Below are 26,123 nucleotides of genomic sequence, written 5' to 3'. Positions count from 1 at the left end.
TTCCTTTCATGCTTAATGTTCTTCTACCTCGCTCCTATTTATTTATTTTTTTCCCTCCCACAATGTTAATGGTATTGGGAATGTGTGTTAGGTGTGGGGATTATATGCTAAATGGATTACTATACTTCATGGTGAAATTCTGCAATGTTTATCAATAAGGTGTTCTCATTTGACCTTTCTCTCCCTCCTCTCCATTTCAGCTTCTGTACAGCTTCCCTGGCAACGAGCAGTTTCTCAGAATAAGGTTCCATATTACATCAAGTAAGTGGCGAGAAATAGCTTCGATAGTCCTCCTTGTGTCTGTGTAAACTGTTTGTATTTGTGTGTGTGAGGGATTTGTATGCAGTGATATGGCATTTAAGATAAATCGCTCAAGATACTGTTTGTATTCTGGATCTTTTATAAGCTGGAACTGTATGAATAACACAGTCACATGAGGCAGATATTAAACACATGTAACCTTGCCAGTCCTATTGAACAGATGCTTCAACTGATCAAAGGCTAATTCTATTTGTTGTTGTGGTTCAAAGAGTTTGTCCTTAATTATGTAATTTGACTAGTCAGGGTCCAGCCATATAGACCCACTTGATTTTTTTAATCTATATTTTAATCTGTCTTTTATATTATTTGGTTTTCCACATGACTCTTTAACAAAAAGCACCGTCTGCCAGTGACCCTCCATTCCAGGCTTTGAGTTCATTATGTCTTTGTATTTAATGTGACTTGAATTGAAGAGTAACTTTTAATTGGACTAGTTAATGGGGGTAATTTTGAGAGCTCTGCAGACCTCAAATTGAACTGAAACTGAAAGAAAGCAGAGGCTGGAGTTTAAAATAAATGCAGAATTTTTGTCTCATAATTTCCCTGCCTTTTATCTCAACCCCAGTGATTGTCTTCTTTTTACCTCTCATTATAACTTTTGACCTCCCGTAACTGCCAGGTTGGAAACGACTGTCTTAGACATGAGATTGAAGCTCTTGTAGACCTGTAGATTATGCAGGTTTATTAAAGTGTCAGGGAAGTGCTTCATTCAATTTGCCTCATGTGTTATTTATGTGCCACGACCAATGACCTGCAGGTCATTCAAATTAAATCACTCAGACCAAACCCAAATCTACTGTATAATCAGACTACATCAGAATACATGGTCTTTTATAACTGAATCATTTAGAAGAAAAATTAACATTTGTATGACCATTTGTCAAATAGGAGATGGAGATCAAACTTGAGCAGTTTGCTGCTAATGGACTGGATTTTATTTTTAATTATATGCATTATTATTTAGATTTTTAAGTAACTTTCCCTATTTGACTCTTGAATAAACTCATTATTTTACTTATTAACCTTTTTCACATTAGAGCTCTGACCTCTACCAACCCCTTACATATGCAATACTCACAGGTGTTTTAATGGTAGTTGTATTTTCAACTGTCAAGTAAACCTATTTTCCCTTCTGCGTACGATACAATTTAAGCCGTTTCACACACACACACACACGTCTCATTCAGTGCAACATTACCACCTCATTTTGAACATACACTAATACCTGATCCAGTGTGGGCAGTTTCCCACATTGTTCTGATAGTCACTCTCTCAGCTTAAACCTGACATGTTGCCTCCCCTTCTAATTTTTGCCGAATCAGGCCAAGCAGTAGGACTTCACTTAAACCGGGCCAAGAGTGTTGTCAGCAAATACGATAGGATTTGTCAGTTCTGGAAGTTTGAAGGACCTCATTATCCAGACATCATGTAACGTATGTCAGTGAATTGCTGACTAACAGAACCTCAATTCAACCTGGTGTAAAGGAAAACGAAACTTTGGATAGCTGTTACAGCTTTGTCAGTTCTGCTGCCTTTAGTTTCTCACTGATATCTCTGTTGGGACACTGATAGAGCCCAATTTTGTGTTTTTTTACAATGAATAAATGCATGCATTTTTAGGGCCTTTGTCCCTATATCTCCCTTTGTCAAAATGTCACCGGCTCAGTTAAGTTGTCAACTGGCCATTAAAAAAAAACCACACAATAAACCTTGCCATTGTTCACAGAACAGCCCACAGTAAAAGCTGTGATGATTTACAAGTCCAGTCTTGTCTCAGTGATGGATTGAATGTCGCCCCAGAATGTGCGATAAAATATTCTATTTTTATTTTTTGTGATAGTTCTTTGGAGACTTAAAACTGAGTTTACCTTTCGTGGTGATGGAGTAACATACATTTTGACTTATCAGTTACTGTTGGCACATTCAAATGCCATTAGAAAACTTGCCTTAAATTATTTGCAGCCACATCTATAAATTGTATTGATTGATTTTACTGCTTCAAATGAGTCTTATATCTTAGAGCTGCACACCAAACTGTGATTGACTGAGCCCCATTTGTCACACCAACGCTCACAAAAACACTGACTGATCTATATTGAAGTGGCTAAAAAGGTGTTGTGAGGTGTAAAGTGACACACTTCTGATTGGATTAAGGTGGAGACAGATGCTCACCCTCACACTGGCTGGGAAACACTGACACATTCTCAAAAATAAATATGAACTCCAGCTGGAACCATGCTGTAAAGCACACACAGACACATTCTGGAGACAAGCTGCAACAACCCATATGTTCTTTTGATGCCTTTGAGATGATTGGAACAGGTTTTGTTTTTTTTCTTCATGGTGGCTTTCACATCATTCTAGAGTAGAATCAATCCTCCTTTCACCTTTAACCACAGTGTTTGTGGTGTAAAAGAATAATAATTTGTCTCATCATCCTCCACACACAAAAAAAGAAAAATGCACATGCATACAAACCCACTCAATTTGCAGTTAGAAAAGAAAGAAGTCGAAATCCATCTTTAATCACAGGTTGCATTCAGTGCTGTGACATACTTGGAGCACCCGTGTCAGCCTTTGACACATTCATTTCCACAAAGCCCTCCTCGTCTTCTTTTTTCTTCTCCTCTCTCCTTTCTCTGGGCTGACAAAGGGCCCATGATTAAAACTGCACCTTATCCAGCCCCTGCAGTGAAGAGTTCAGGCGACATATTGGGGGGGATCAAATGGCTACGCCATATGCCAGCAGCCTCACACTGGCAACCTTACATGCGGTCCCATTTCCCCATTTTGCCACTTGAATGGGCTTTCTAAGTGGAAATATATCAAGACGGAAAGATCTGCAAAGATCAAGAGACAGAGGAGTAATTCCAAGACTTTTCCAGGTTGTATTAACATCTGGTTTAAGAAGAGATCCAGAACTATTTTAAGCAACAATTCAACAGCAGAATACTGATGACACAGGAGAAAGAAGGAAGGAGGTCAATATTTCAAGAGCAAAAAAAAAGAGGCAGAAGTCAAGTAGTAAATGCAGAGAGGTCTGACAGGCTGCTGTCACCAAAAGAAAAAAAGACTTACTTAAATCTTCCTCTTGCTTAGTCAGATATTTGACTAATTATACCTGTTTGGAGATCCAGATACGTCAGTAATCATTCATCTGCATGCTCATTATTATTCCTGGCAGTGTGTGAGTGTTTGACAGTGACAAACTCCCAGCAGCACAGAGAAGTGTTGGCTGGTTTGCAGCCAAACGTTAGATGGGATAAATTCACCCCTTGCCCAGGATGGGGTGGATGTATCCAAGAGGAATTTTGTTTACTGGCTTTCATAGGAGTGACGGGAAGTTAGACCGTTTTTTAACAGTGGGAAAATATGTTTTTGCTTAATTACGCGGCAGCAGAGAAGAAGTGAGTAATTAGTAAAACTACTTTAACCTTCCTTTGTATGTAGCACACGGAAATGGCAGTTCTACACAGAAAACGTCAAAGGAAATGGCAATTATTTTTGAAATGCTTAATTGCTATCACGGTGGTTCGTGTAAGGTCAGACTTTCACGTCCTCTCGCTTGGCTTCAACTGCCAGCGCAGGAAGAAATCTCACAAATACAAGTTTATTTTACTACCCACAGAACCACAGTGGCTACGTGCATTTCTGCCCGCTGCAATAGCCCCCTTCTCCAACCCCAATTTCAGTTCTTGATTCATACTCCAGACGCCTTTTAAATGATGTTTATAAAGGAAAATGTCATACGCCTTACGCAGGACCCAAGAGGCTACATCCCCTGGTACTCTCGCTCACAGTCGGTCTACTCCTGAAAACCTGGAAAATACCACTGTTTGTGTTTACAGGCTATATAAACTGCCAATGTTTCTAGTTTTTATAAAGAATGGGGTAGTATATCTTGTTTGGGAGAAACTCGCCAAAACAACAACAAAAAAACAAAACCCCAAACCATTCAGATAATGCATGGATACAGAAGTTGGATCGATTTATTTCAAGTGTAGGACGTGTTTGCATTAACTTTAAAAGCTTCAGCTTGTTTTCCTGGAACTGCCTAAATTTATATAAATCAAAAAATGTAATAAAGGCCAGTGAGAAAACAAACCAAATGGCTGATGTGAAAACCACCTTTGATTTAAATTTTCCTCACACTGTGCTGCGGTCAGCTGCTGTCTTTTCCTGCTATTAAATATCTTTTAATGTCGCCCCCTCGCCGATGAAATTTGCCTATTGTGTTATCTGAACTGTAGCAGCTTTATAGTAAACGTGTGATCAGTTTGCTTTTCTTTCCTCCTTCAGGACAACAAGGATTGCTCAGCCATTACACGGGGAATGTGATGAGAGAAGCGCTGAGGACAGTTGAAACTGATAACTCAGTTGTCCTCATTATGGCATTCATGAGCTGTTGATAGATGCACAGGCTGTCTAATCTCACTGACAGAAATGCTGCCTGCCTTGTGATGTGCAGAACAAGAAATGGCACAGTGTTTTGTTGTGATGGGATTTGACTGTGTTTCCCCATCTTTGCACAAGCTTTATCTTATCTGCGATGGACTATTCTACGCTTGAATGGTGAAAATATTTGATAGCGATAGCTGGCGGCCAATCGTGGCGTGTGATCTTCTCGTTGTGCAAAGAAAATAGCAGATCCTCTGACGTGAATCAAAGTCTTTAATAGTCTTGCCACTTGGCAGCCATCTTGGTAATGCTCCCAGGCAGCTATTTTGGACTAACAAGACTTAGCTTCTATCAAAATTAAAGGGTAAAGAGCCATAAATTCATTTGTAAACTGTAGCCTGGACACAACAGCTACACATATGGTATCAGCTGTCATTGATTGAAAAAAAGACAGATTTTGGTCTAAAAAGATGTTTAAAATGGCCACATGATTGGTGTAGTAGTTAGCACTGTTGCCTTTGCATCAAGAAGACACCTGTAGTGGCAACCTGTTTGCCGCTCTTGCAGGACGTGAAGTTTCTGTACTCGCGCTACTCGTGAGGCAATAAACTCCAAAGAAAATCCATGAAGGAAACAAGGCAGACGTAAAAGAAAGTGCAGCGATTTATTGTCACTCCGTAACCCACATGAACAAAAATAAAAGTCGTCAAGCAAAATGCTTGGTATAAGGTCTGTCACCTAAAACTAATTGAGAGGAAAAAATAAGTGTTTCAATGCCTAAATGAGAGCTACGGTCAGAAAATTGTTGCTCCTGTCCTGCTGCAAAACTTAATTAGATGCAGAGATGCCGACAGGTGCCCACATGGCTCATTTACTGCCGTTTACTACAACAAGCTGTGCTTTACGGCAGTACCAGTTTGTGATAGCAGGACAAAATAAGAGCATAATAAACTTATCTAACTGAATAAACATTATTGATTAATTATTATAAATTAAAGCAAAATAGGTTAAGCTCAAAAAATGCAAACATAAGCCTTATATTTTCTATGGCTCTAACAACACCTTTCTACATTGAGTTTGTATGTTCTCCCCGTGTGTGCATGGGTATATTCTGGGTTTTCTGGTTTCCACCCACTGTCCAAAAACATGCAATATGGGGATTAGGCAAATTGGACACTCTAAATTGGTCTGAGTATGAATGGTTGTTTTTCTTTATATGTGGCCTTGTGATGGACTGAACCCCACCTTTCGCCCTATGTCAGTTGGGATTGGAACCAGCATGCATGACTTTTTCTCCAGCACTCGACCAATTAGATTTATGTAATCCTGAATTTGTTTAATTCAAAATGATGTTTGTGGTTTGTCTCTTCTCTATAATGTCTCTGTCTATAGTTGTGTTTCCATTACAGTTTTTTCGCAAAATAAAAGCAATATTTCTAACATTTCAGCTAAGTACAGTTGCTACTTGCAGGTGTTTCCATTGAAGGGTGATTTTTGTATGAGCCATAATTCTAGTCTCGCGACATCCCATTTTTCTCGTAAAATCTCGTGAAAGACTCCACTTTGAGGAAGATGGCTGAAAAGCATTTTGCATTTCCATGGTTTTGGAACAGCAAAGTGCTTTCCATTGCACTTTTGCAATAAACTTCTATATTGTCTGGAAAACCGCCTCATGAGAGCGTAAAAAGGGTTTTGGGATATTTGAGAGGTGTTTGTGCCAGTTTACATATTTAGGTTTGCGCATTTTCTAAGGGTAATGGAAACTCAACTTGTGTTTTCACCCAGCCCTCTTGGCAATTAAGGCATGTTGGTTTAAATAAAACACGAGCCTTGCCAGGCATTAGCGTTGCCCTTTCTGGTGTGAAAGGGTCATCAAGCCATTAAATATTGATGGATTGTATAGGAGATGCAAAAATAAGCCTTGGGCTTCAACCCTTTTTTAAATTGTGTGAAATGGAGTCTTGTCTGTCAGTTGCATATTCACACATATTGTTATAATGTATAACCCCACTCCCAAAATAATGAATAATCAATTTATAAATCCGTGGAGTGCAGGCTCCTGACGTCTATTTTTTTCTCTCCTGTATTTGCCTGCCACCTGAGTGTGAGGCAGCAGAAACCACAGGGGAGCTAATGAAGTAATAAAAAAAGAAAGAAACTTCTGGAAATCTTCTCAAACATACCACAGAGATCTCAGTGCAGCGTCTGACAGCCAGGTGCCTTTTTTAAAATCCACCTTCAAAGTCACATCACGGCCGGTGGAGCTTGAATAGATGCTTTGACTGGCAGCAGTCCGGTGTGCAAGAAAAAGCCATTGGATTTCTTTTACTTTTGTTGGTATTGTTGTGTCGGTTATTGATTTGTTCATATTTTGCATGTGTCTCTGTATTTGTGACACTTCTCTTTGAACTAGTGGAGTTGAGACTTTTTGTTTATTTCCCAGTGATTTTGAAAAGACAGATGCCGCGGGGATGAAAGGGATGCGCTTGTATGTGTGTGTGTTTTCCTGTCGTTTTACGGACGCGAGTTTTTGTGTGTGATTATGATTTTTGCGAATAATTTGTAGTCTCTGTCCCCATTTCGGGAGCAACCAAGTCTGATAAAGTAATCAACAATGTTGGCATATGTGAAATGATGATACTCCTGTATTGTTGTTTCAGCTCTTCTATTCTGTCAATGTTTCACTGTGTACAGTAACGTCTCTTACAAAGAACCTTTGTCCGTCATTCTTTCTCTTTTTCTTCCTTCTGTGATAAACCTTGAACATGTTTGTCAGCTGTGTGTGTGTGTGTGTGTGTGTGTATATGTATCTGTGCAGTCACATACTTCTCTCTTGTTGTTGTTTTCAGTCATCAGACACAGACGACATGCTGGGACCATCCAAAGATGACGGAGCTTTACCAATCACTGGGTAAGAAAGCACAGTCGTTGATGGAGTTGTCAAATCCTGAAGTGTTGATGGTTCTATTAAAAAAGTCTCATGAAAGTTTACACAAACATCTGCACAGGTTTGGTGGATACTTCAGTCTTACATATACGTTACCACTCCAGTACAATGGAGTAGAATTTGAAGCATTTCAGTGGTAGAATGTTCCAATAATTACCTGTGTGCTCTGTGTGTTCTGATTCTGAAAATAGATTTTGCTGTTGAATTATTTAAATGTTATGTCCCTGTGCTCTGTGCACCACAAGATGTATTTGCTTCAGTTCTACTGAGATTGAGGCATTTGTTCAAATCTAGAAGTCGGGTGAATAATCCAAAACAATCTGAATTCCCAGATATGGCTATATATACTACAGGCAAAAGTATTCTGCAATTTGGTTGAACTGATCTTTTTTAAAAGAATAAATGAAGAGTTTTTAATACCATTGTATGGAACCAAAGCCCAGTTTCACAAAAGCAATTTGTAAGCATCACTTAAGCAATGATCGTACATTGCAACTTGCATGTTGTGATTATTTTAAACAACCCCCTGGTCTTTTTAAGGATAGTTTCTGTTTTAGGGATCTTTTGTATCGACATCCATTTCTCACTTCTCTTTTTTTATGTTTCCTCTCTACTAAGAATGACACCCTGATCACTTCCCTTTCTCATTCTCTCTGCTTATATCCATATGCACGTCCGTCTCCTTGTGGGATGGTCTGTATGACTGGCCTTAAATGAGCAGCTGGATAAGTAATAAGCTGTGGAACTTTGGGAGCGTTTGCCGTAGGCCAGCAGCTTAACAAATAGCATTTGATCCTACTGAGACTTAACTCACCAACCTAATTATACAATTCACATTAGCAGCCCTTCCACGACACTTCCCCTTAGTTTCCATCTCTGTAGACAATAACAGAGTCAGTTTTCCCTGAAAACAGAGATCGTGCTTGTGTTGTGCTGTTTTTCTGATTTTGTGGGTATGTTCTCTGCCTGTAGGCGACTTGAACAATGTGAGATTCTCGGCATACAGGACAGCCATGAAGATACGCCGACTACAGAAAGCACTGTGTTGTAAGTCTCACACACACACACACACAAATATTCATGCAACGTATTCCCTACCCCTTACTCTAACCTTAACCATCACAACAAAATGTCTAACCCTAGAACCAAGTCTAAACCCTTTTAGGGGGTGACAGAACGTGAGGATCTGCCAAAATATCCTCACTTTCACATAATGTCCTCACTCGGGCATGTCCAAAGTCCCTTGGTCAGATTTTGCACAGCCCACAGCTTTGGTTTTTTTAATGTATTTTTCACGGCCAGGAACGGACTCAGACAGCGAAATGGCCTCAGTCACGTGTCACGTGTCATCCCCATTAGCTCAGCTGGTAAGGTGTTGTGCTTTGAAACCAGAGTCCCGCGTTTGCAACCCAGCCGTGACAGATTTAGACATGCATTCACCTCCTGTTATGTTATCTGACTCCATATGTGAAAGAAAGGCACAATTTTTTTAAATGTATTCACTCCTGTGTGGCTTAGATTTTGTTACAGTTTTGTTTTGAGCAGCTATTCTTCGTAGGACATTGCATTGACTTCCATTCATTAGGACAGCCTAAACAAAGCCTTTCCCCTAAACTTAACCTAATCACAATTCATATCTTAACCAGTTCCTCAGAAATGAGGTCCTGTCTTGTTAGGACAAGGTTTTGGTCTCTGTAAGGACCCCTACTCCAGATATTATGCAGATACAGTTGTGGTCCACTGCTTTTAAAGTCTGGGTGCATCAGAACGGGGGGGATACGCTGATGATTTTAAGCTTTGCCAGATGTGATGCCGGAGGAGCAGAAACGCAAGCCAAAGATGTTTTGGCTTTTAAATTTGAATACAGTGTCGGTGTTTGCGTGTTTGTGTGCATTATTTTGTTTCACGCACAGTCACAGCTGGTGCTTGTGTTGAGCCTGTTGAGCAGAGCCTCATTTAGTGTGTACAGGTGGGATTTTTTTTGTCTGTCTGTGTGTTTTTTTTTCCTCAAAATGAGTGCTGCTGTTCCCTTGTTCATAATGGATGTTTTGATGAATCCAGCTATTTACACACACACACTGCAGGTGTATACAGACTTCCCCCCCCCACCCCCCGTGAGGTTTCCACCAGCACGTCAGCAGCTACTTGGGAGCAGAACAGTGTAATAATGGTGACAAATGTTAACCATTATCCAGCTGTTGACACAGCTGCACACACTGCGAGCCTACACTCCTCATTTACACCCTGCTGTTTTGTCGAAGGTTTCTTTTGTGTGCATGTATGGGACAAACAGATACAATGCTCCTTGTATGATGAAGGTGAGTGCACCTTTGAGATGTGTGTGTGTGTGTGTACCTGAATATTCCCGTTATTGTGTTTGTTGTTGTTTTGTGAATGACTGATTTAGGCATTTTAGATTGCGACCTCATATCGCCACTCTGATTGAATATGTGTATTTGTGATGGGAATGCATTAGGCTGAGTGATTTCAACTTGGGGCAGTGCAATTTAATTTCATCCATTAGATTAAAGCAGTCCCCAAAACTGTTCACACACTCTCTATGTGTGTGTGTGTGTGAAAGAGAGAGAGAGAATCTTGCACACAGCAAATGCATCAGTTGTTATTAGTTATTAGCCTGATTTCAAGTGGAATTTCTGCTTGAAGACCTGTGTGCTGTGTCAGAGTATAGCACACATGCTCACATATACACACACACACACACACACACACACACACACACTCCAGCAAACATAGGGATACTATAAAATGGCTAATTGGGTTAAGTCTGTGCCTGGGGGCTGGAGAAGCACAAATGAGCGTGCATGGCATCCTGCTAATGTGCCAGCCTCTCAGCTTCATATCTGCATGTTTAGTTAGAGAAGGAAAGTTTTGCATTCTGACAGCGTGGCTGCTTTGCTGCCTTGCCCTCCCCCCCCCCCCCACACCTACACACTGATACACTCCAGTAATTATTTCTGTCTGGGGAACAGGGGGTAACATAAGGCAAGGAGCTGCAGAGGATGTGACAGGGGCAAATGAAGCGACTTATGTGAGGGGAAGAGGTTACAGGGATTAGAGTTGTAGAAGAGGAAGGTGTGTTAAAGGGAAAGTGGCTGAGGTCTCAGTTGCACATAGAATCACTGAAAACCTCTAATCTGAAGAAATATGGTGTCATAATAGGGTCCGCACTCTGTTTTTTGTTTACCCAGAGTTGTTTACTTTCTGTTAAAAACAGATGAGGTTAAAAGGTAGAGCTTCCTGTTCGACCTTGAATAAAACACTCATATTGAGTCCAGTCAGGATCTGCGCTTCTCATTAAGTAGAAAATAAAACACTGTGTCCCGAAACATATGATATATTTTTATTTAATTTGTTTTTATCTTGATAAGACTGCACAAAAACAGGTGAAATAATCTCACCCCACAGACGGAGCTTCTAGCTATTTTAGGACTTTGTTACACACTGAGCAGTTGCTCTACAGGGCTGGGTGTCAAACTTAAGTATGTTTGTGGGTATTGAACCTTCCTCTGTATCCCCTAACATAAAAAATGTGGTGTCTTTTAAATACAATTTTGTTACGTCCAGAGAAAAAGCTCATAGAATGTTTTGATAAAATGGATTTGATAAAAATAGGATTTAAACAAAGGACAAAGGACAAACAAAGTTCTGAAGTGTTCTGAACTAACACTGACATTTATGTGGGTTTGTGAACAGTAAAATCTACTACACATCTCACTGTTCTGTTTTGTCTCTGTGTGTTTGTGTCTGTTTAAGCATCAGGATATTTTGTTCGATAGTGTGATATCAGAGGACTTGATGAGGCTGCATTGTTAAGTCTCGTCTTGTCTTGTCCATTCTCTCCAACTTTAAAGACTTTAAAGACACGTATATTTTAAGAAGTAAAGGCTTGAGTTCAGAAGAGTATGACATGATATGCTTTTTAAGCTGTAACCAGTAAATTTGTAGAGTGTAGCCTTACTACCTCACATGCTCTCCTCATTCTTCTCTTTTTCCGTTCAGATGTCCGTACTCAACAGCAGATTTGTTATGAACTGAAAATATCTTCAGTTTGCAAGTGTCTTGATAAGAAGTCTGCCCCTGAAAACCCAATAATCAACTTTTGTTCAGTCTCTTCTTTTAAACCTCTTCTCCTCCTCCTCATGCTGCTTTTCATCTCCATCTACAGCAGCTACCTCTTCGCTCTAACTCTCTAATCCCTTCTTCATCTGCAGTGGACTTGTTGGACCTCAACGTGGCACAGAACACCTTTGAGCAGCACAAACTCACCAACAACAACCAGCTGCTGTCTGTTCCCGACGTCATCAACTGCCTGACGTCCATCTACGATGGCCTGGAGCAGGAGCACAAGGACCTGGTCAATGTTCCGCTTTGTGTTGACATGTGTCTCAACTGGCTGCTGAATGTTTATGACACGTACGTACGCCATCTGTTTTGCTTCAGGACAGAGGATTATGCATCAATATGTTGCCGTCTGCATCTTGTCTTTTTATATATATATATATATATATATATATATATTCACAGATTTATGTTACAAGATGAAGTGCATTAATGTCCTAAATCACACAGGATGTTTTCCAAATCCATCTCTGGCCGTGCATAATTATTATGTTGCTGCATAATTTCCTAGTCATGCATATTCTGACACTGTCAACACACTATATGCAGCGGAAAGAGTCCCAGTTGGCAATGCTAATGGCTGTTACACACCATTTGCTGGCAATAGACATAGAAAGGCACGTGTGCAAAGATACTCTGGCATTAACAGGACAGTGTTATTGGAGGATATAACAAGACTTTTTTTTACATTTCTTAATGTACATTCATCTTATGAAACCAAATATACCAAATATATTTCTATGCCTGGTAAAGGGTTAACTAGAACTAGTTTGTGGGCTCCTTAGCTTGTGACTTTAATAAGAGCTAATATACCTCAAGTCTAACCAGTGTTAAACATGTCAATGTATGAAAAAGACTAATCTTACCTTGTAAAAAAAACACTGAGTTTGCTGGAGGTACTTGCTGAGGTGACACAAAAAAGTATACTGTAGGTATTCATCAGTCAAAAATTTAAAAAAACTTCATTAGTTCAATATTCAGGGTGCATGGTCGCCTGAAATGTAAAGTAGTGTCTCTTTTAGGAAGTTGCTGCAAACACTGTTTGCCAAAGAGCACACTTAACAGCCCACATCTTCCCAAGGAAAATGTTTGTGGAGTGATAAACCAAAACTTTGATTGATCAGGAGGAGCATGCATTTGTCCTCCAGCTGAGAGCAGGATGTTAACCCTGAGCATTAAAAAAAAATCCACCTTTTAAAGAGACGTAGTCAGAGCCCAGACCCATGTAGAGGGATGAGTTGGCAGGAGCTATTTGTAAGGATTTTTTTTTTTTTTTAGCTGAAGAATTGTGTGAAAATCATCTTGAACATAGAGCAGGTCAGATCCACAGGCACTAGCCATGCTTAAAGAGTTTCACCTGGTTATTAAATCCAAGGGTTCACTTACTATTCCCTCCAGCTCTTGAAGTATTTAAGTATTTTTGGGTGTTTTCAAGAAAGAGATAATAACTACTCTCGTCAATGAAGAATAAAACACAACCTGTTCATCAGTGTACACAAAGAATAAATTCATGGAAAGTATAATGTCTCACTGGAATCTTTGTGTGTGTGTTTTGCAGTGGCCGCAGTGGAAGGATCCGCGTCCTGTCCATGAGGATCGGGTTGCTTTCTCTCTCTAAGGGACACCTGGAGGAGAAATACAAATGTAAGTGCCAGTGAGTGGGTAAGGTATCAGTGGGAAGGAACATAAACACTCCCTCCACCCTGCCTCCAGTACAGTCAGCGAGTCCATCCTATTCTGCTGGAGCACAGCTGTAATCCCAGCAGCATTAATCAGACTCGCAGACAGCGAGCGAGAGCGCTGGAGAACGGGTCGTCTAATTGGATGAGAGACCTCCTACGCGTTTGCCCTGTTTATTATTTAATTTTCTATTCTGATTTATTTTTGAGGATTAGGAAGTGTGAATATAGGCTTGCTGCTCTGGGAGGAACCTCATTTTGGGTTTTTCCCTTCTCCTTTATTTCTGCTGCTTTATCTCTCCGTTTCTCTCTCTTCCTCTGCCTGTCACCGCTGACACCATTGCTCATCCATCTAACAGTGCCACTTTGTCTTACATCCTATCTTGCTTACTGCTTCTTCTACTCTTTCCTCCCCTTTTCCTCCTTCCCCACCCTTTCTCTTGCCCATGTCATGGACTCCATCCCTGAGCCTATTCGTTCCACTGGCAGTTTCTATTAGCCTGAGAATGGTATCAAGCACGGTTGATTGCGTCCCTACTTCTTTACTATTTTAAAGTCTCATTGTCTGTCACACCCATGCATAAAGCTACACAACACCACACACGTGCACACACACACACACAAACTCTAGCACACACTTGACCAGGCATGGTCCCATTTGCGTATGTCAAATTTAATCTTGTAGTAGAAAGTAGAGAGTTGGAGATGTGGGGGTTGATTGGTCAGATGCTACGAAGTGTGTGTGTGTGTGTGTGTGTGTGTGTATGTGTGTGGAGTAAGGGGGTCACATAGAGGCACACACACATACACACATCAGGAGCTGGCATCAGGACAAGGCCTCACACAGAGATCAAAGTCAGATGCAAGCAGAGCAGAAAGACCTGTCATGCCCTCCGTTTCACCCTCCTCTCTTTCTCTGCATTGCCTTCTCTCCTCTTTTTGCTCAGTTGGTGCCTGAGCCCTGGATATGTTTCCTAACTTCATCTGAGATATATAAAACTGAGTAAATAAGTTCCCTGTCCGTCTACTACTGGTCTGTCAGTCTTTACAAGGATGTGGTGGAGAGATGGAGGCAGAGAGATAAGAGAGAGATGAGAAAGATCTTTGCATACAAGAAGTGAGACGGGAAGATTAAAAAAAAAAAAAAAAATGCATCTTTTTCATGTGTCCTCTCTACCACCCCCCACACACATACAGTATACACACACTTTGCCTCCCACTCCCTGCTTGCTGATACTCTTTCTACTACTGCATCTAGTATATTTATACCTCCAGCATATCTTCTAACTATATCCCCCCTTTTCTTCCCCCTCAGACCTCTTCAGCCAGGTTGCGTCAGCAGGTGACACGTGTGACCAAAGACAGCTTGGACTTCTGCTCCACGAGGCCATCCAGATCCCGAAGCAGCTCGGGGAGGTGGCCGCCTTCGGAGGCTCCAACATCGAACCCAGCGTCCGCAGCTGCTTCCAGCACGTATGTCCTTCACCGAGCTCACGCACATCTACTGACAGTGTGGAGAAATATGTTTTTAGAATGATGGGTTGTCACCATTGTTGAAAGAAAGGATTTTCCTTCATAATAAATGTCAATCCAACATATTCTCACTGAAAACGCAGTATGTTAGGACTACACTACACAAACTATGTTCGTTTTTAATTATATTAACTTATGTTAAGTTGAGTTGGAATCAGTCTATAGGTATTCAACCATTTCTGGGAGCTGAAGCTTTGTGGGTTTCTGCTGGCTGTTTTATTTTAGATGCAGTGACCACAATATAGTGTCTATTTACACATTGAATTGACAGTATTGACAAAAAGATTCATTAATTCCTGTATATCCCCAAGGAGTAATCAATTAATCCTCCATCCAATCCAGCTTTATTTATAGTGCACTTTTAAGAACAACACGCTTGGCCAAAGTGCTGTGATAAAAATCAATAAAAGACAATAAAAAAACGTCTCACATAAAAAGTCTGAAAAGCAACAACAACACACAAATAAATTAACCTTTGCATTCACATTCCTATTATAATTTTATTAATTTCACTCACAGTTGTTCTGTCATCTAATGCAAAACTGGTAACAGCCCTCAGTTCAAAGTAGCCTAATTTGAAATGGCCACATAACTGATAATAGATTTTGGATGGTAATCAGTACTGTGATGCCTCTTCCCAGAAATCTAATGGTCATTAAGTACCTCAGTCTTCTCTGCCATTTCACAGCCATTTACCACTGGCCACTCTCCGGCCTGTGAAAGTGATTTAAAATTTAAGCTTTGCTGACCAATCTTGGAGCCTCAAACGGCCCCAAGGCGTCTGCTGCCTGTCCTCTGGTGTTTTACTGCAGCCAGCTAACCACTTTCACTAGGTTTATCTCTAGACGTTACTGGCATTTAATGATGTCTTCATCCCTTGGGATCACTGTTTCATTTTTCCTCTCCCTTTCTCCCCTGGCTCATGCTTTGGAAGTCATAAATGCCAAACTTTAAAATTAGGAAGCTATAAATTTCCCTGATTCCCTGTGCTGCATCCCCCCCAAAATAGCAGAGAGAGGCAGTTTCAAACCTTGTCTCTCTTTAGCTTTTCTTTTCTCAAAATGATGCAAAAAAGCAGCAGGGGGGCAAACACCTTGCCACTTTGGTTAGAATTCACTACCTTTATGACATAATAATACACACAGGCACACAGAAGAAATTGTATATACACAAACCCATTAGCCCCAACTTTAACTTAATCACAGTTCACAAATAAGCCATAAATTTAACCAGTACTTCAGAAATTGGGTTCTGCCTCATTAGGACCAGGTTTCGGTCTCCATGTTGACGACTGGTCCTGACAAAGTTTATGCCAGAAAAGGTCTCAAAGAGGTAACAAGCAAAAGCATGTGCACACACACACACACACACAAGCAAAAGCATGTGCACACACATACACACAAAACCCTGTCTCCGTCTGTGTTTCAGTGTGCCCTGCCAGTGACAGTGCAATCACTCAGTCCATTTATTTTAATGGGCTGATGATGAACAGGTTGCACCCTGCAATAAATATGGCCCCTTCACTGGTCTTTTGTCACACTGCCTCATCCATCCATCCATCTATCCGTCCACCCACCCACCCATCCATCCGTCTATAGAGACATACTCTCTGCAATTTCTCCCCAGCAGTAATTACTATGTAAGTGCTATAATTCTGCAGTTAGATGACAAGCAGGAGGAAAGGAAGATGATGATGATCAGACTGACGTAGATAAAGAGTAGATGGAGAGGTGCTCTGATTTTACTGATGAAGGTCAAATGGAAGGATGATTTGGAAAGTTTCTTTGGCCGTGTTTTTAATTCCAAATCAGGATTTTTACGACCTTTTCATGTGTTCTTTGTCCCAAATGAAACAACCCGGCGGGTTACTGAAGAGCATTTACCATTTACCTATTAGTGACTGTAGAGTGATTTGAGAGTGTTATTACAGTATGGATTTAGTCTCCACTGCTGATGTGTACATATATGTATATGTATATGTATATATATATACACATATATATATGTATAAATATATGTGTATATATATATATATATATATATACATATACATATATGTATGAATGTGTGTGTACATATATATATATATATATATATATATATATCTTTACTCATCCTGCTTGTTTAACCCGGGGATTCCACTGGATGCGTGCGTTCTATTTTTGCCGGATGACAAGCAGGACGAGAAGTCAGACACCATTACGACATTAAATGCGTTATTTTTATAATTGAAATGCACTTTTCAATTAATTGCTCAGCCCTAAGTCAAAAGCAAGTTGTCATTTCAAAGTTGACTTAACTTAAAGGATTAAAAACATGATTATAAACATTAAAAATAAATTAAACCCGTCATAAAACCTCTTATATGATCAATGTTTAGACATGGGCAGCTGCACAAGAAATACCGTCAAAGTTTAGAAAGTTGGAAAGTAGGGATCTAAATGAATATTTGATGCTAACACTTGGTACATGTTTAATATTTTGGTGCTATGAATACATTTGGGTCAGCAGCACCAGGCACACATGCTCACACCAAAGCTCACCGATGAATGTTGTTTTTTTCGAGAAGCAACTGTGAATATGAAAATAATGAAAAGGCCAATCCCTGTTTTCAGGTTTCGATGGGCTTCCTTTTAGTTTGAGTTGTAGTATCGATTTATTTTCAGAAGGATATGCTAATCAAACCTGACAATTTACAGGCTTACACACTGTTAGCCTTGAAGAGGCATCAGGCGAAAACACACACATACACACACGTGCATGTTCTATTCCTTTTGATTATTCTCTCATCTTATTTCAAATATATTCAGCCCCTTTGCTCTGCTCGCTGCCCTTTCTGCCTGTCAGGGATGATGGAAATGTTGTCTTTGATTTATTCAGTGGTAACAACAGCGATGTTGATGCTTTTACCTGCAGCTGATGTTTTGAAAATGTGCTTGTTATCACCTGTAATTACATGTGTTTTGTTGAAAATGGACACGTTGTTGTTTCTTTTTCAAACTCTTTAAAACACGACTTTGTGCAAGTACTGGTTGAATACACACGGACTCCAAAATTTAACAGCAGCTGTGGTGCAGCAGCGGGTGTTTTTCATAGCTACTTGTGCAGAGCAATATGGCTGCTATCTAACAACACAGCTTCAGACATTAAGGACAAGGGCAGCAAGGGTGTTGAAGTAAATCAGTGTTTATTTAACAGTATTTCAACTAATAAAACATGAATAAGAGGCTTGAGAAAGTTATTTAGTCCAGTCCATAATTCAAGGCCTTAATATGCCAGAGAGAAGTGTCACTTTAATATGTACGGTCATCTTAAATTTGCCTGCATTTTTATTACACTACTACGGTAACAAGCAAAGAGTTACAGCATTTTCTTGGAATGGTGTTCCAAGGGTTTTTTTTCTGCCACGTTTTATAGTTTGTCATCTCTCTTTGTTGAACTTTTGTTGGAATGTGAACTTCCTGTGGTCCCTAAACTTTGGATTTCAAAAGATCTTCTCGCTTACTTTAAGCCATGTCTCTTTTTTTTTTTTTCTTCCAATGACCAGGTGACCAATAAGGTGGAGCTGGAGCCCAGGCAGTTTGTCGACTGGATGCACCTGGAGCCTCAGTCCATGGTTTGGCTTCCTGTGCTGCACAGAGTTGCTGCTGCAGAGACGGCAAAACATCAGGCAAAGTGTAACATCTGCAAAGAGTGTCCTATTGTTGGCTTTAGGTAAACACACACACACACATACACACACACACACACACACACACACTGAGATACCCAAGCTCATTTAGCATTTGCAGAACAGCTATAATTAAATAGAGGTGGCAAGTCATCAACATGTAACAGACCAAACACGCATGTACTCACACACACACACTCCACACACCTCGAATATGGTTCTGTTTTTTATTGTTTGCTCCTTGTTGAGCATAAAGGGCAGATCTGCTCTAGAGGGCAGGCATTTATCTAAATGTCAGCAGTTAATACACCACTGACTAAATACCATCCAGAGGTTTGCAGTGGAGCACCCACACACACACACACACACACACATCTTCACAAACAACGAGACGTGCACAGACACACACACAGGGCCACATTCACAAAGTTCAGTGGGAGCTGGTCGCTTCGCAAACAGACCATGACACATCACCCGCTGATACTGTGCAGGCACCACGATAAAGCACACACACACACACACACAGGATTGTGCAGCTGTCGTTTAAGGACTTGCATTGACTTCCATTCATTTTGACAGTCTAAAAAAAGCATTATCCCTCCCCTTAACCATAGGTCAGTGTTTTTGCCAGAAAGAGTCCTGGGGAGGTGACAAATACAAGTACACATTACGGCTGTGACTTCAGGTTGTCAGGCGTATGTGTTAATGTTTAACATTAATATATCACAAAGTTGAATTTTTTCACTGATGATCCTGAAAGGATTTTTTTTCTGTGTCTGTGGATAACACAATGCTCAGTGAAGGTGGGTGGCAGAATTGTCTCTTTCAGATCCACTGCTTTGCCAGCAGAAAGAGAAATGCAGTCAGACATTTGATGAAGTACACGTCTCTCAGGTTCTGTCAGTGATCGATGAGAGAGAGAGGGAGGGATGGAAAATGCAGAGCAGGCATTTTATGTGGTCCCCAGACATGACAGCAATAGAGTTATACCAGGCGATTTACCTTGTGTGGAGTAGTCATGTTTTGTCCGTGGCACGGGAAATGGGATCATCACAAAAACAAACAAACAAAAACAAATAGAAAATTAAAGCACTTAAAAGTATCGGATGATGTGTTATATGTCAAGTCAACAAGCCATAGAACCATGTGCACCATTTCCTGGGCAGTCGTGCAAACTTGTTCTGTGCGTGTGCCACAGTCGCAGATTTACTTCTTCTTTAATTAAGAAAATAAAAGCTTCTGCTACTGAAACTGAGGGAGCTAAATGGAACCCATCCATCAATAAATTCATTACTTACACCTGTTTTTGTGGGCTTTGGGTCCGCATGAGTGATGATGATGCCGAGATGCAGCTGTAGCTAATGAACAGTTAACGCGATGTTTTATTCACATCGTCATCATTGAAGTAACAGTTTAAAACTTCACACCTGAGTGATTTTCCCAATCTGACCTGTCAAAGTGGCTGCTGTGTTGCTGTCATTGGAAATATTTTTTATCATGAATAGCTATGACAGTCCCAGTCTCCTTCTCTCTCAGTTGCAACTTTGATCAACAACCTATTATTGTCTCTACTTTACTTCATGAAAAGAATGACAGTTAGAATTGTAGATGTAGGTGAGATGACCCTGAGTCCCAATTTGTACTAGAATGTGCTCAGGTGCAACACCTCAGCTACTCATTAAACGTCGGGAGCTGAAGCCTCATAGGCGCAGGCCTAACGATGCCTCTGTCAGTACGTAACGACGCATGTGACTCGGCGCTGCCGTGTGCGCTGTTGCGTCCTTTGATATATGACTCTGTCTTGTCGCGCATCCGTCTGCTAACCTTGAGAGAGCTGGAGCTGTGAGAAAGATAAAAGTATTAGGCTCTTATGTCTGAAAGGCTCCCATCTCAATTTAGCCGTTACATGGCTTTCTGGCTACAGCTGCTGCTGCTGAGGACGACTTCCTGACAGCTGTTGTCATAACGCCGTGTTCTGGTGTAAATCCAACTGTCTCTCACACCCTCAGCGTATCGAGGAGGGTGTGTTAACGTGCGCGCGTGTGTGAGCGTACACACTCACATATGTAGTATTATAACACTTAGAACTCTTCTCCAGGCTATGCCGAGGCTTCCTGGAGTGCTGTTGCCTTGCGCTGTCACCATGTTGCATGACACACACACACAGGACATGAAAGAACCATCGACTCTCACTACCTCTTTCCCAACTTAACTAACTCATCTCACCTCGCTGTCTCCCCCCCTTATCTCCCTTTAGGTATCGTAGTCTGAAGCATTTCAACTACGACATTTGTCAGAGCTGCTTCTTTTCTGGGCGCACCGCCAAAGGCCACAAGCTCAACTACCCAATGGTGGAGTACTGCACACCGGTGAGGCAGCAACACACACACACACACACACACACTTGGACACACGCATTCTTTAAGCAGCTCATTCCATATCGCTCATCCCCTTAATGAAAGCACACACGTTCATGCAACACTGACAGATTGTGGTCACCGCCTACCCCATCATTCACATAAACTGTCCCTCTCTAATGTCACATATAAGCCAGCGACTTGCTCTCATCACTTTCAGTATTGAAAAATTGTTTTTTATTTCCAAACATTTCCTGACTATTATGCAGTTGATTTCTCCGACTCGTTCCAGCCATCATCTCTCTCTCGACAGACCTCGCTCTCAGACAGGTCCATTTGAATTTGCATGAACAAATGGTAAAATGGTCATGGCTCTCTGAGGTCTTTTTATAATTTCTGCCAGGAAGCTATACTTCTTTTTACGACTGCGCAGAGAGAATAATATTAGAAAAGGGAGAGCTTGGAGAAATTGAAGATAGCTTTCGTTCTCAGTTATGATCGCACACTTGCGAGCCAACTCATTTCAGTCTTGCCGAACATCAAATTTTGACTGACTGGAGTGGTGATGTTTCTTGCTTTTGGCTTTAATTTGTTTTCTCAATTTTACAAATGGGATGAATATTGCCTTTGCAGGAGCAGCTGCAGGGAGCTGTGATCGTTCTTAAGATGCTCAACAGCTGCTCGCTGCAACTTTGACAGTAACTTTATCTTTCAGCTTTAATGCAGCAACACGCACTTAAATATTGCAGCAAGATTACACCTTTGATGTAGGGAATGATCATTACAGAGCGCTGGTAGGGTCTTGGTGGGAGATTCTTTTATACCAAACATTCTCTCAAAATACTTTTTGCGTTCCCCCACAATAGTTTCCCTCCCCGGAGCTCCCCGTGACCCCCTGCCCCGTGCCAGATCCACGTTTCCAATAAATGGAGCTACAAATAAATGGCTGCAATGAACGGAGCACAGTTCCCTCACAATACAACACCTGGACTCCGTATATTTTAGCCGTTTATTTGTAGTGTATGAGTATGAGTGCGTGAGGGAGAAAAGGTCGACTCAGGCATGGGGAGCAGGGAGCACGTGCCATGCACGGCCAGGCAGGGCTGTCTGAGGGAGAGTCGGGGAGGAAACACAAAAGTCATTGTGATAGAACGCAAAAGTATTGCAAAGAAACGCCAACATGTTGCGAGGGAATGCAAAAATATTTCAATGGAAATATTTCCCATCATGACCCTACCATGGCTCTGTAGTTAATCACCCAGGTTTTCCAGGTGATGTCAATTTTATTTAAAAAGAAAAAAAAAAAAGGAATAAAACACGCAATGACTTCAGAGACTGGTTCAGAATTTCACCTTGACCTTAACCATGTAATTGACTTTTATCTCACATATCTGCACATGACAACCCACTGTATGACAGTAGGAATCTTTAAATTATCGTAGCAAAAGTGCTACAATTACAGATCAGAACAGTAAGGTGAAGTGCTGTCGAGACAAAAGAACAATTAAATGAATATTTGAACTCCTCGTCTGTCAGCATCACCACTGCTTTGAAGAATGGCTGACCACAGTGTGAGTCAATCTGTAGTATGAAGGGAATCATCATCACAGGGTGTCAAGCTTCTTAACAGAGCTGTATTGAACAAGATTTGGTCGCCGAGTTCCAAACTCTTACTATTATATCCAAGACTAACATCTGTAGTTCCTCAAAACTCATCTGAGTCAAGTCCACTTTATTCAGCAACTTTTAAGTGCAAGTTTCTTTTTTAATGTTTTTGTTTTCTGTAAAATTACTACTTCCTATAATCATATTTACCTCTCTCCCAGTGCTCAGTCCAAATTGCATTTCCACTTAATGTTTCTGAAAATATAGAGTCCATATTGAATAATAATGGTACAAGAGTAGGTTTTGCAGACTTACAGATGGATTGTGGCTTTTGGGAAACTCAGTGCTGCCTTTTAATGAGATTTGTTCTTTCATCCCTGTCGTACGCTTTAGTTTATGGCCACAATATTGCTTTTTTTTATTATTGGGTTTAAGTTTTTTATTGGCATGGCACTTTCATAGTTCCAATGGACTCTGTTAGTGATATTGATTAAGACAAAGTTGATGTTGTGCTGTATTGATCGCTGTAATTTCAATGTTTTTACCTTTCCCAAGACGAGATGTTGCTTTAGTTAAACTCATGAGTCATGCCTTTTTGCTGTCTATACATTATCAGGAGACAACCAGGTGTCCTAGGGGTCTGACATCATATCACTACAAAAAAAAACACCTGACATTATATCCGTCACACCCACACTCGTCTCTTTCTCTCCTGTTCTCAATTTTTTATATAGTTATGATTTAGTTTTTGAGTGTAGTAGCTACAGTACTGTGCAAAAGCCTTAAACCACCATTAAATTTGTTGTTTTACATGTAGGCTTTTTACGATAACCTCATTTTCTGAAAACAAAACAAAATAAACTGCTTCTACAGCTTAAAGTGGCAAGTATTTAGTGTGACCTACATAACCTTACACTCTTCAACCTGGAGTGGAACCTTAATTAATGTTATTGTTAAAATTTGTGTTTATCCTACTATATGTCTGGAAAAAAATGTTTTATGCCAGGGTTGTTCAAGACATGCTTGAGCATCACGTGCACATGTTATATGAGTTAAACTCGTTGATCACAGAATTGACAGACATAAAAACAACAAATCTGGTGGTCCCCTGAGACCTTTTCACAGTACTTAAAAATGTTAAAAATCAAAGTTGAACCAAAAAGGAAGTACCGTATGCAAAAACACATAGATTTGTCCCCAGCTTCAGTGTAATTTTTCTGTAATTGCTTTTTGGTTTTCTCATCCACCGACTTAAATTGTTTGCAGTAGTCAGTAAATCATGCAAACCCAATACACAGTCTGTGTACTTAAGCATAGCTGTCCACAGTGTGAGTTGTGTATTAATCTGCGTGTTTGTGTTCAGCGGTTGTTGTCTGGATCCTCAAAAGGATTTTCTCACCCGCTGGTCAGACTGTTTGTTGTTTGTTTTGCGAGGCAGAAGCCACTTCTGCAGGAGGAACACCTCAGCTAAATGCCTAATTAACAAAACACTTTCTCTGCTACACAAATGTACCTTCTGTGTGTGTGTGTGTGTGTGCGCGCGCACACAACAATAAGTTAACTTTCTCTCTGCCGCGTTCACAGACGACATCAGGGGAAGACATGCGTGATTTCACCAAAGTGCTGAAGAATAAATTCCGGTCTAAGAAGTACTTTGCCAAACATCCTCGCCTTGGTTACCTGCCAGTGCAGACGGTTTTAGAAGGCGACAACATGGAAACGTAAGTAACAATGAGCCTTTTTTGTGAATCAGAACAGCTGTGATCCTATTACATGATGTACGATAAAGTTTTATTAGATTTATGTCCTACAGGTGACATTTCAGATTTCTACATGTCACTCAAAGTCACATTGAAAGGATAGTGTGTGTCTATAACAATTTTAAAATCACATCCATGATTTCTGCACAGAAAGCAGTTGTTGCTTAGTCACAGTCAGTCTTGTATAAAGTACTGAAAAAGGATTCTTGAGTATCTTACCAGAAAATGACTTTGATAGAAGTTGAAGTGACTTTTTATAATATTATTTGAATATTGTACTTAAGTACAGTAAAAAAGTATACTTTGTTACCTTACAACACTGTTCACAATGGTCCAACACTGAACTCTAGTAAACGTTGGCCTCTACGCACACAGTAAGCTTAGTATTAGCCAACTCACATCCAGAGAATGTTTGAATTAGAGTTAATGTGTAGCTTCAAGGATTTTGTGTTTATAACATCAGGGTTGATTTTGGAGAGGTCAAGAAATATTTTGACAATAGCACCAAAAACCTCATCCCCTAAACTATCCAACATGCATCTTAATAGGATTTTTTATTAGAACCTCCCCTCTCATCATGTCCCTCGAACTTGGTGCTCTTGTTTTGCAGCACAGACTTTCATTTAGCCTCCGAGGCAAGATTACTCAACTGACAAGATATGTAGTATTAATTTTCTTCAGCTTGACAGAGCTTTAATTGCTGTGACTCATGTGCTCCGAGACTGTCACACTTTATTTTTTTGTGTTTTTTTGACATTTAATCTATATAAGTATCTTTTTGAGCACAGTGAGCTCTCAAAGTCCACGCGTGCACACACACACACACAAACACACCCACAGGGTGACTCACCTGTTCACTTTTCCATAGATTTTCCCCGACATCACACACAGTCACCTCTGAGATGGATTGCACTCCCTTTTTTTGTCCCTCCCATCCTTGCCTGTCCTCCTCCATACCTCCCACCTCACTCCATTCTCACTTCCCTGCCTCTGAAAAATGACTCCTACAGTGCTGTCTGTTTGATATATGTCTTTAAAAGATAGAGGAATTGCGTGGAGATATTTTTAAAAAAAAAAGTCAGAAGAGGATGGAGAGTTAGGACTATTTTATGTTTATTTTCCCATTTATTTCATTGTATTGGGTTTCTCCTGTGAGTCGTGAGTTATCCACGTATTACCACTGGCCTGTTTACTCTAGGGAGAGCTTTATATAAAGAAGCAGATTTATAAAATCTCGTTTAAACATACGGTATGAGTAGTGTTAAAAATGCTCAGCATACAGCTCGTCATTTTTATATCACTCAAATGAAAATTGTGACCTAAATTGAATTGAATTCCTCTGTAATTGGAACAAGGTCGACGGTGCTTCTTGCTTAGAAAGAGGATTAATCCAGATTGGGATAAACATCTATTTTCAAAAGATGTTTTTGTCATAAGAATGTGATTGTGCCCAGTTTAAGTCACTGAATATCAGGATTATGTAATTTTATCTTGCTTTGTACTTTGGATATTAAGAATCATGTTTTTTTTTTTAATATCCTCCCAAACCCATTTAATGTGTTGTCAGGCGCCATTGGTCATCCTAACAAAGGGAACTTCTTAGAAGCTATAATTTACTGTTCTGCAGCAGCAGAAGGGGATATGAGCATGTCTGCAGTATAATTGCCCTTTCTAATGCACTCACTGGCCGTCTCTTTCATTCCTACTACTGTT

At 40.4% G+C, this 26,123-nt stretch overlaps 1 protein-coding gene across 5 annotated transcripts in view; it reads left to right on the top strand.

Moving 5' to 3' along the window:
• Nucleotides 1-26,123, top strand: part of utrn (utrophin) — a 176,371-nt gene that overhangs the window by 128,878 nt on the left and 21,370 nt on the right. For all 5 annotated transcript variants that reach the window (XM_058613759.1, XM_058613761.1, XM_058613758.1 and 2 more), the window contains 9 exons: nucleotides 201-261; nucleotides 7,569-7,630; nucleotides 8,639-8,713; nucleotides 11,899-12,100; nucleotides 13,365-13,450; nucleotides 14,801-14,958; nucleotides 18,566-18,732; nucleotides 20,946-21,057; nucleotides 24,235-24,371. In XM_058613759.1, coding sequence (XP_058469742.1) covers nucleotides 201-261; nucleotides 7,569-7,630; nucleotides 8,639-8,713; nucleotides 11,899-12,100; nucleotides 13,365-13,450; nucleotides 14,801-14,958; nucleotides 18,566-18,732; nucleotides 20,946-21,057; nucleotides 24,235-24,371 — 1,060 coding nt within the window. The remainder of the gene's footprint in view (nucleotides 1-200; nucleotides 262-7,568; nucleotides 7,631-8,638; nucleotides 8,714-11,898; nucleotides 12,101-13,364; nucleotides 13,451-14,800; nucleotides 14,959-18,565; nucleotides 18,733-20,945; nucleotides 21,058-24,234; nucleotides 24,372-26,123) is intronic.

Source organism: Solea solea, chromosome 17 (assembly GCF_958295425.1).
Source record: "Solea solea chromosome 17, fSolSol10.1, whole genome shotgun sequence".
Lineage (NCBI taxonomy): Eukaryota > Metazoa > Chordata > Actinopteri > Pleuronectiformes > Soleidae > Solea > Solea solea.
Note: the sequence above shows the minus strand (reverse complement) of the source record. Positions and strands in the feature narration are given on the sequence as shown.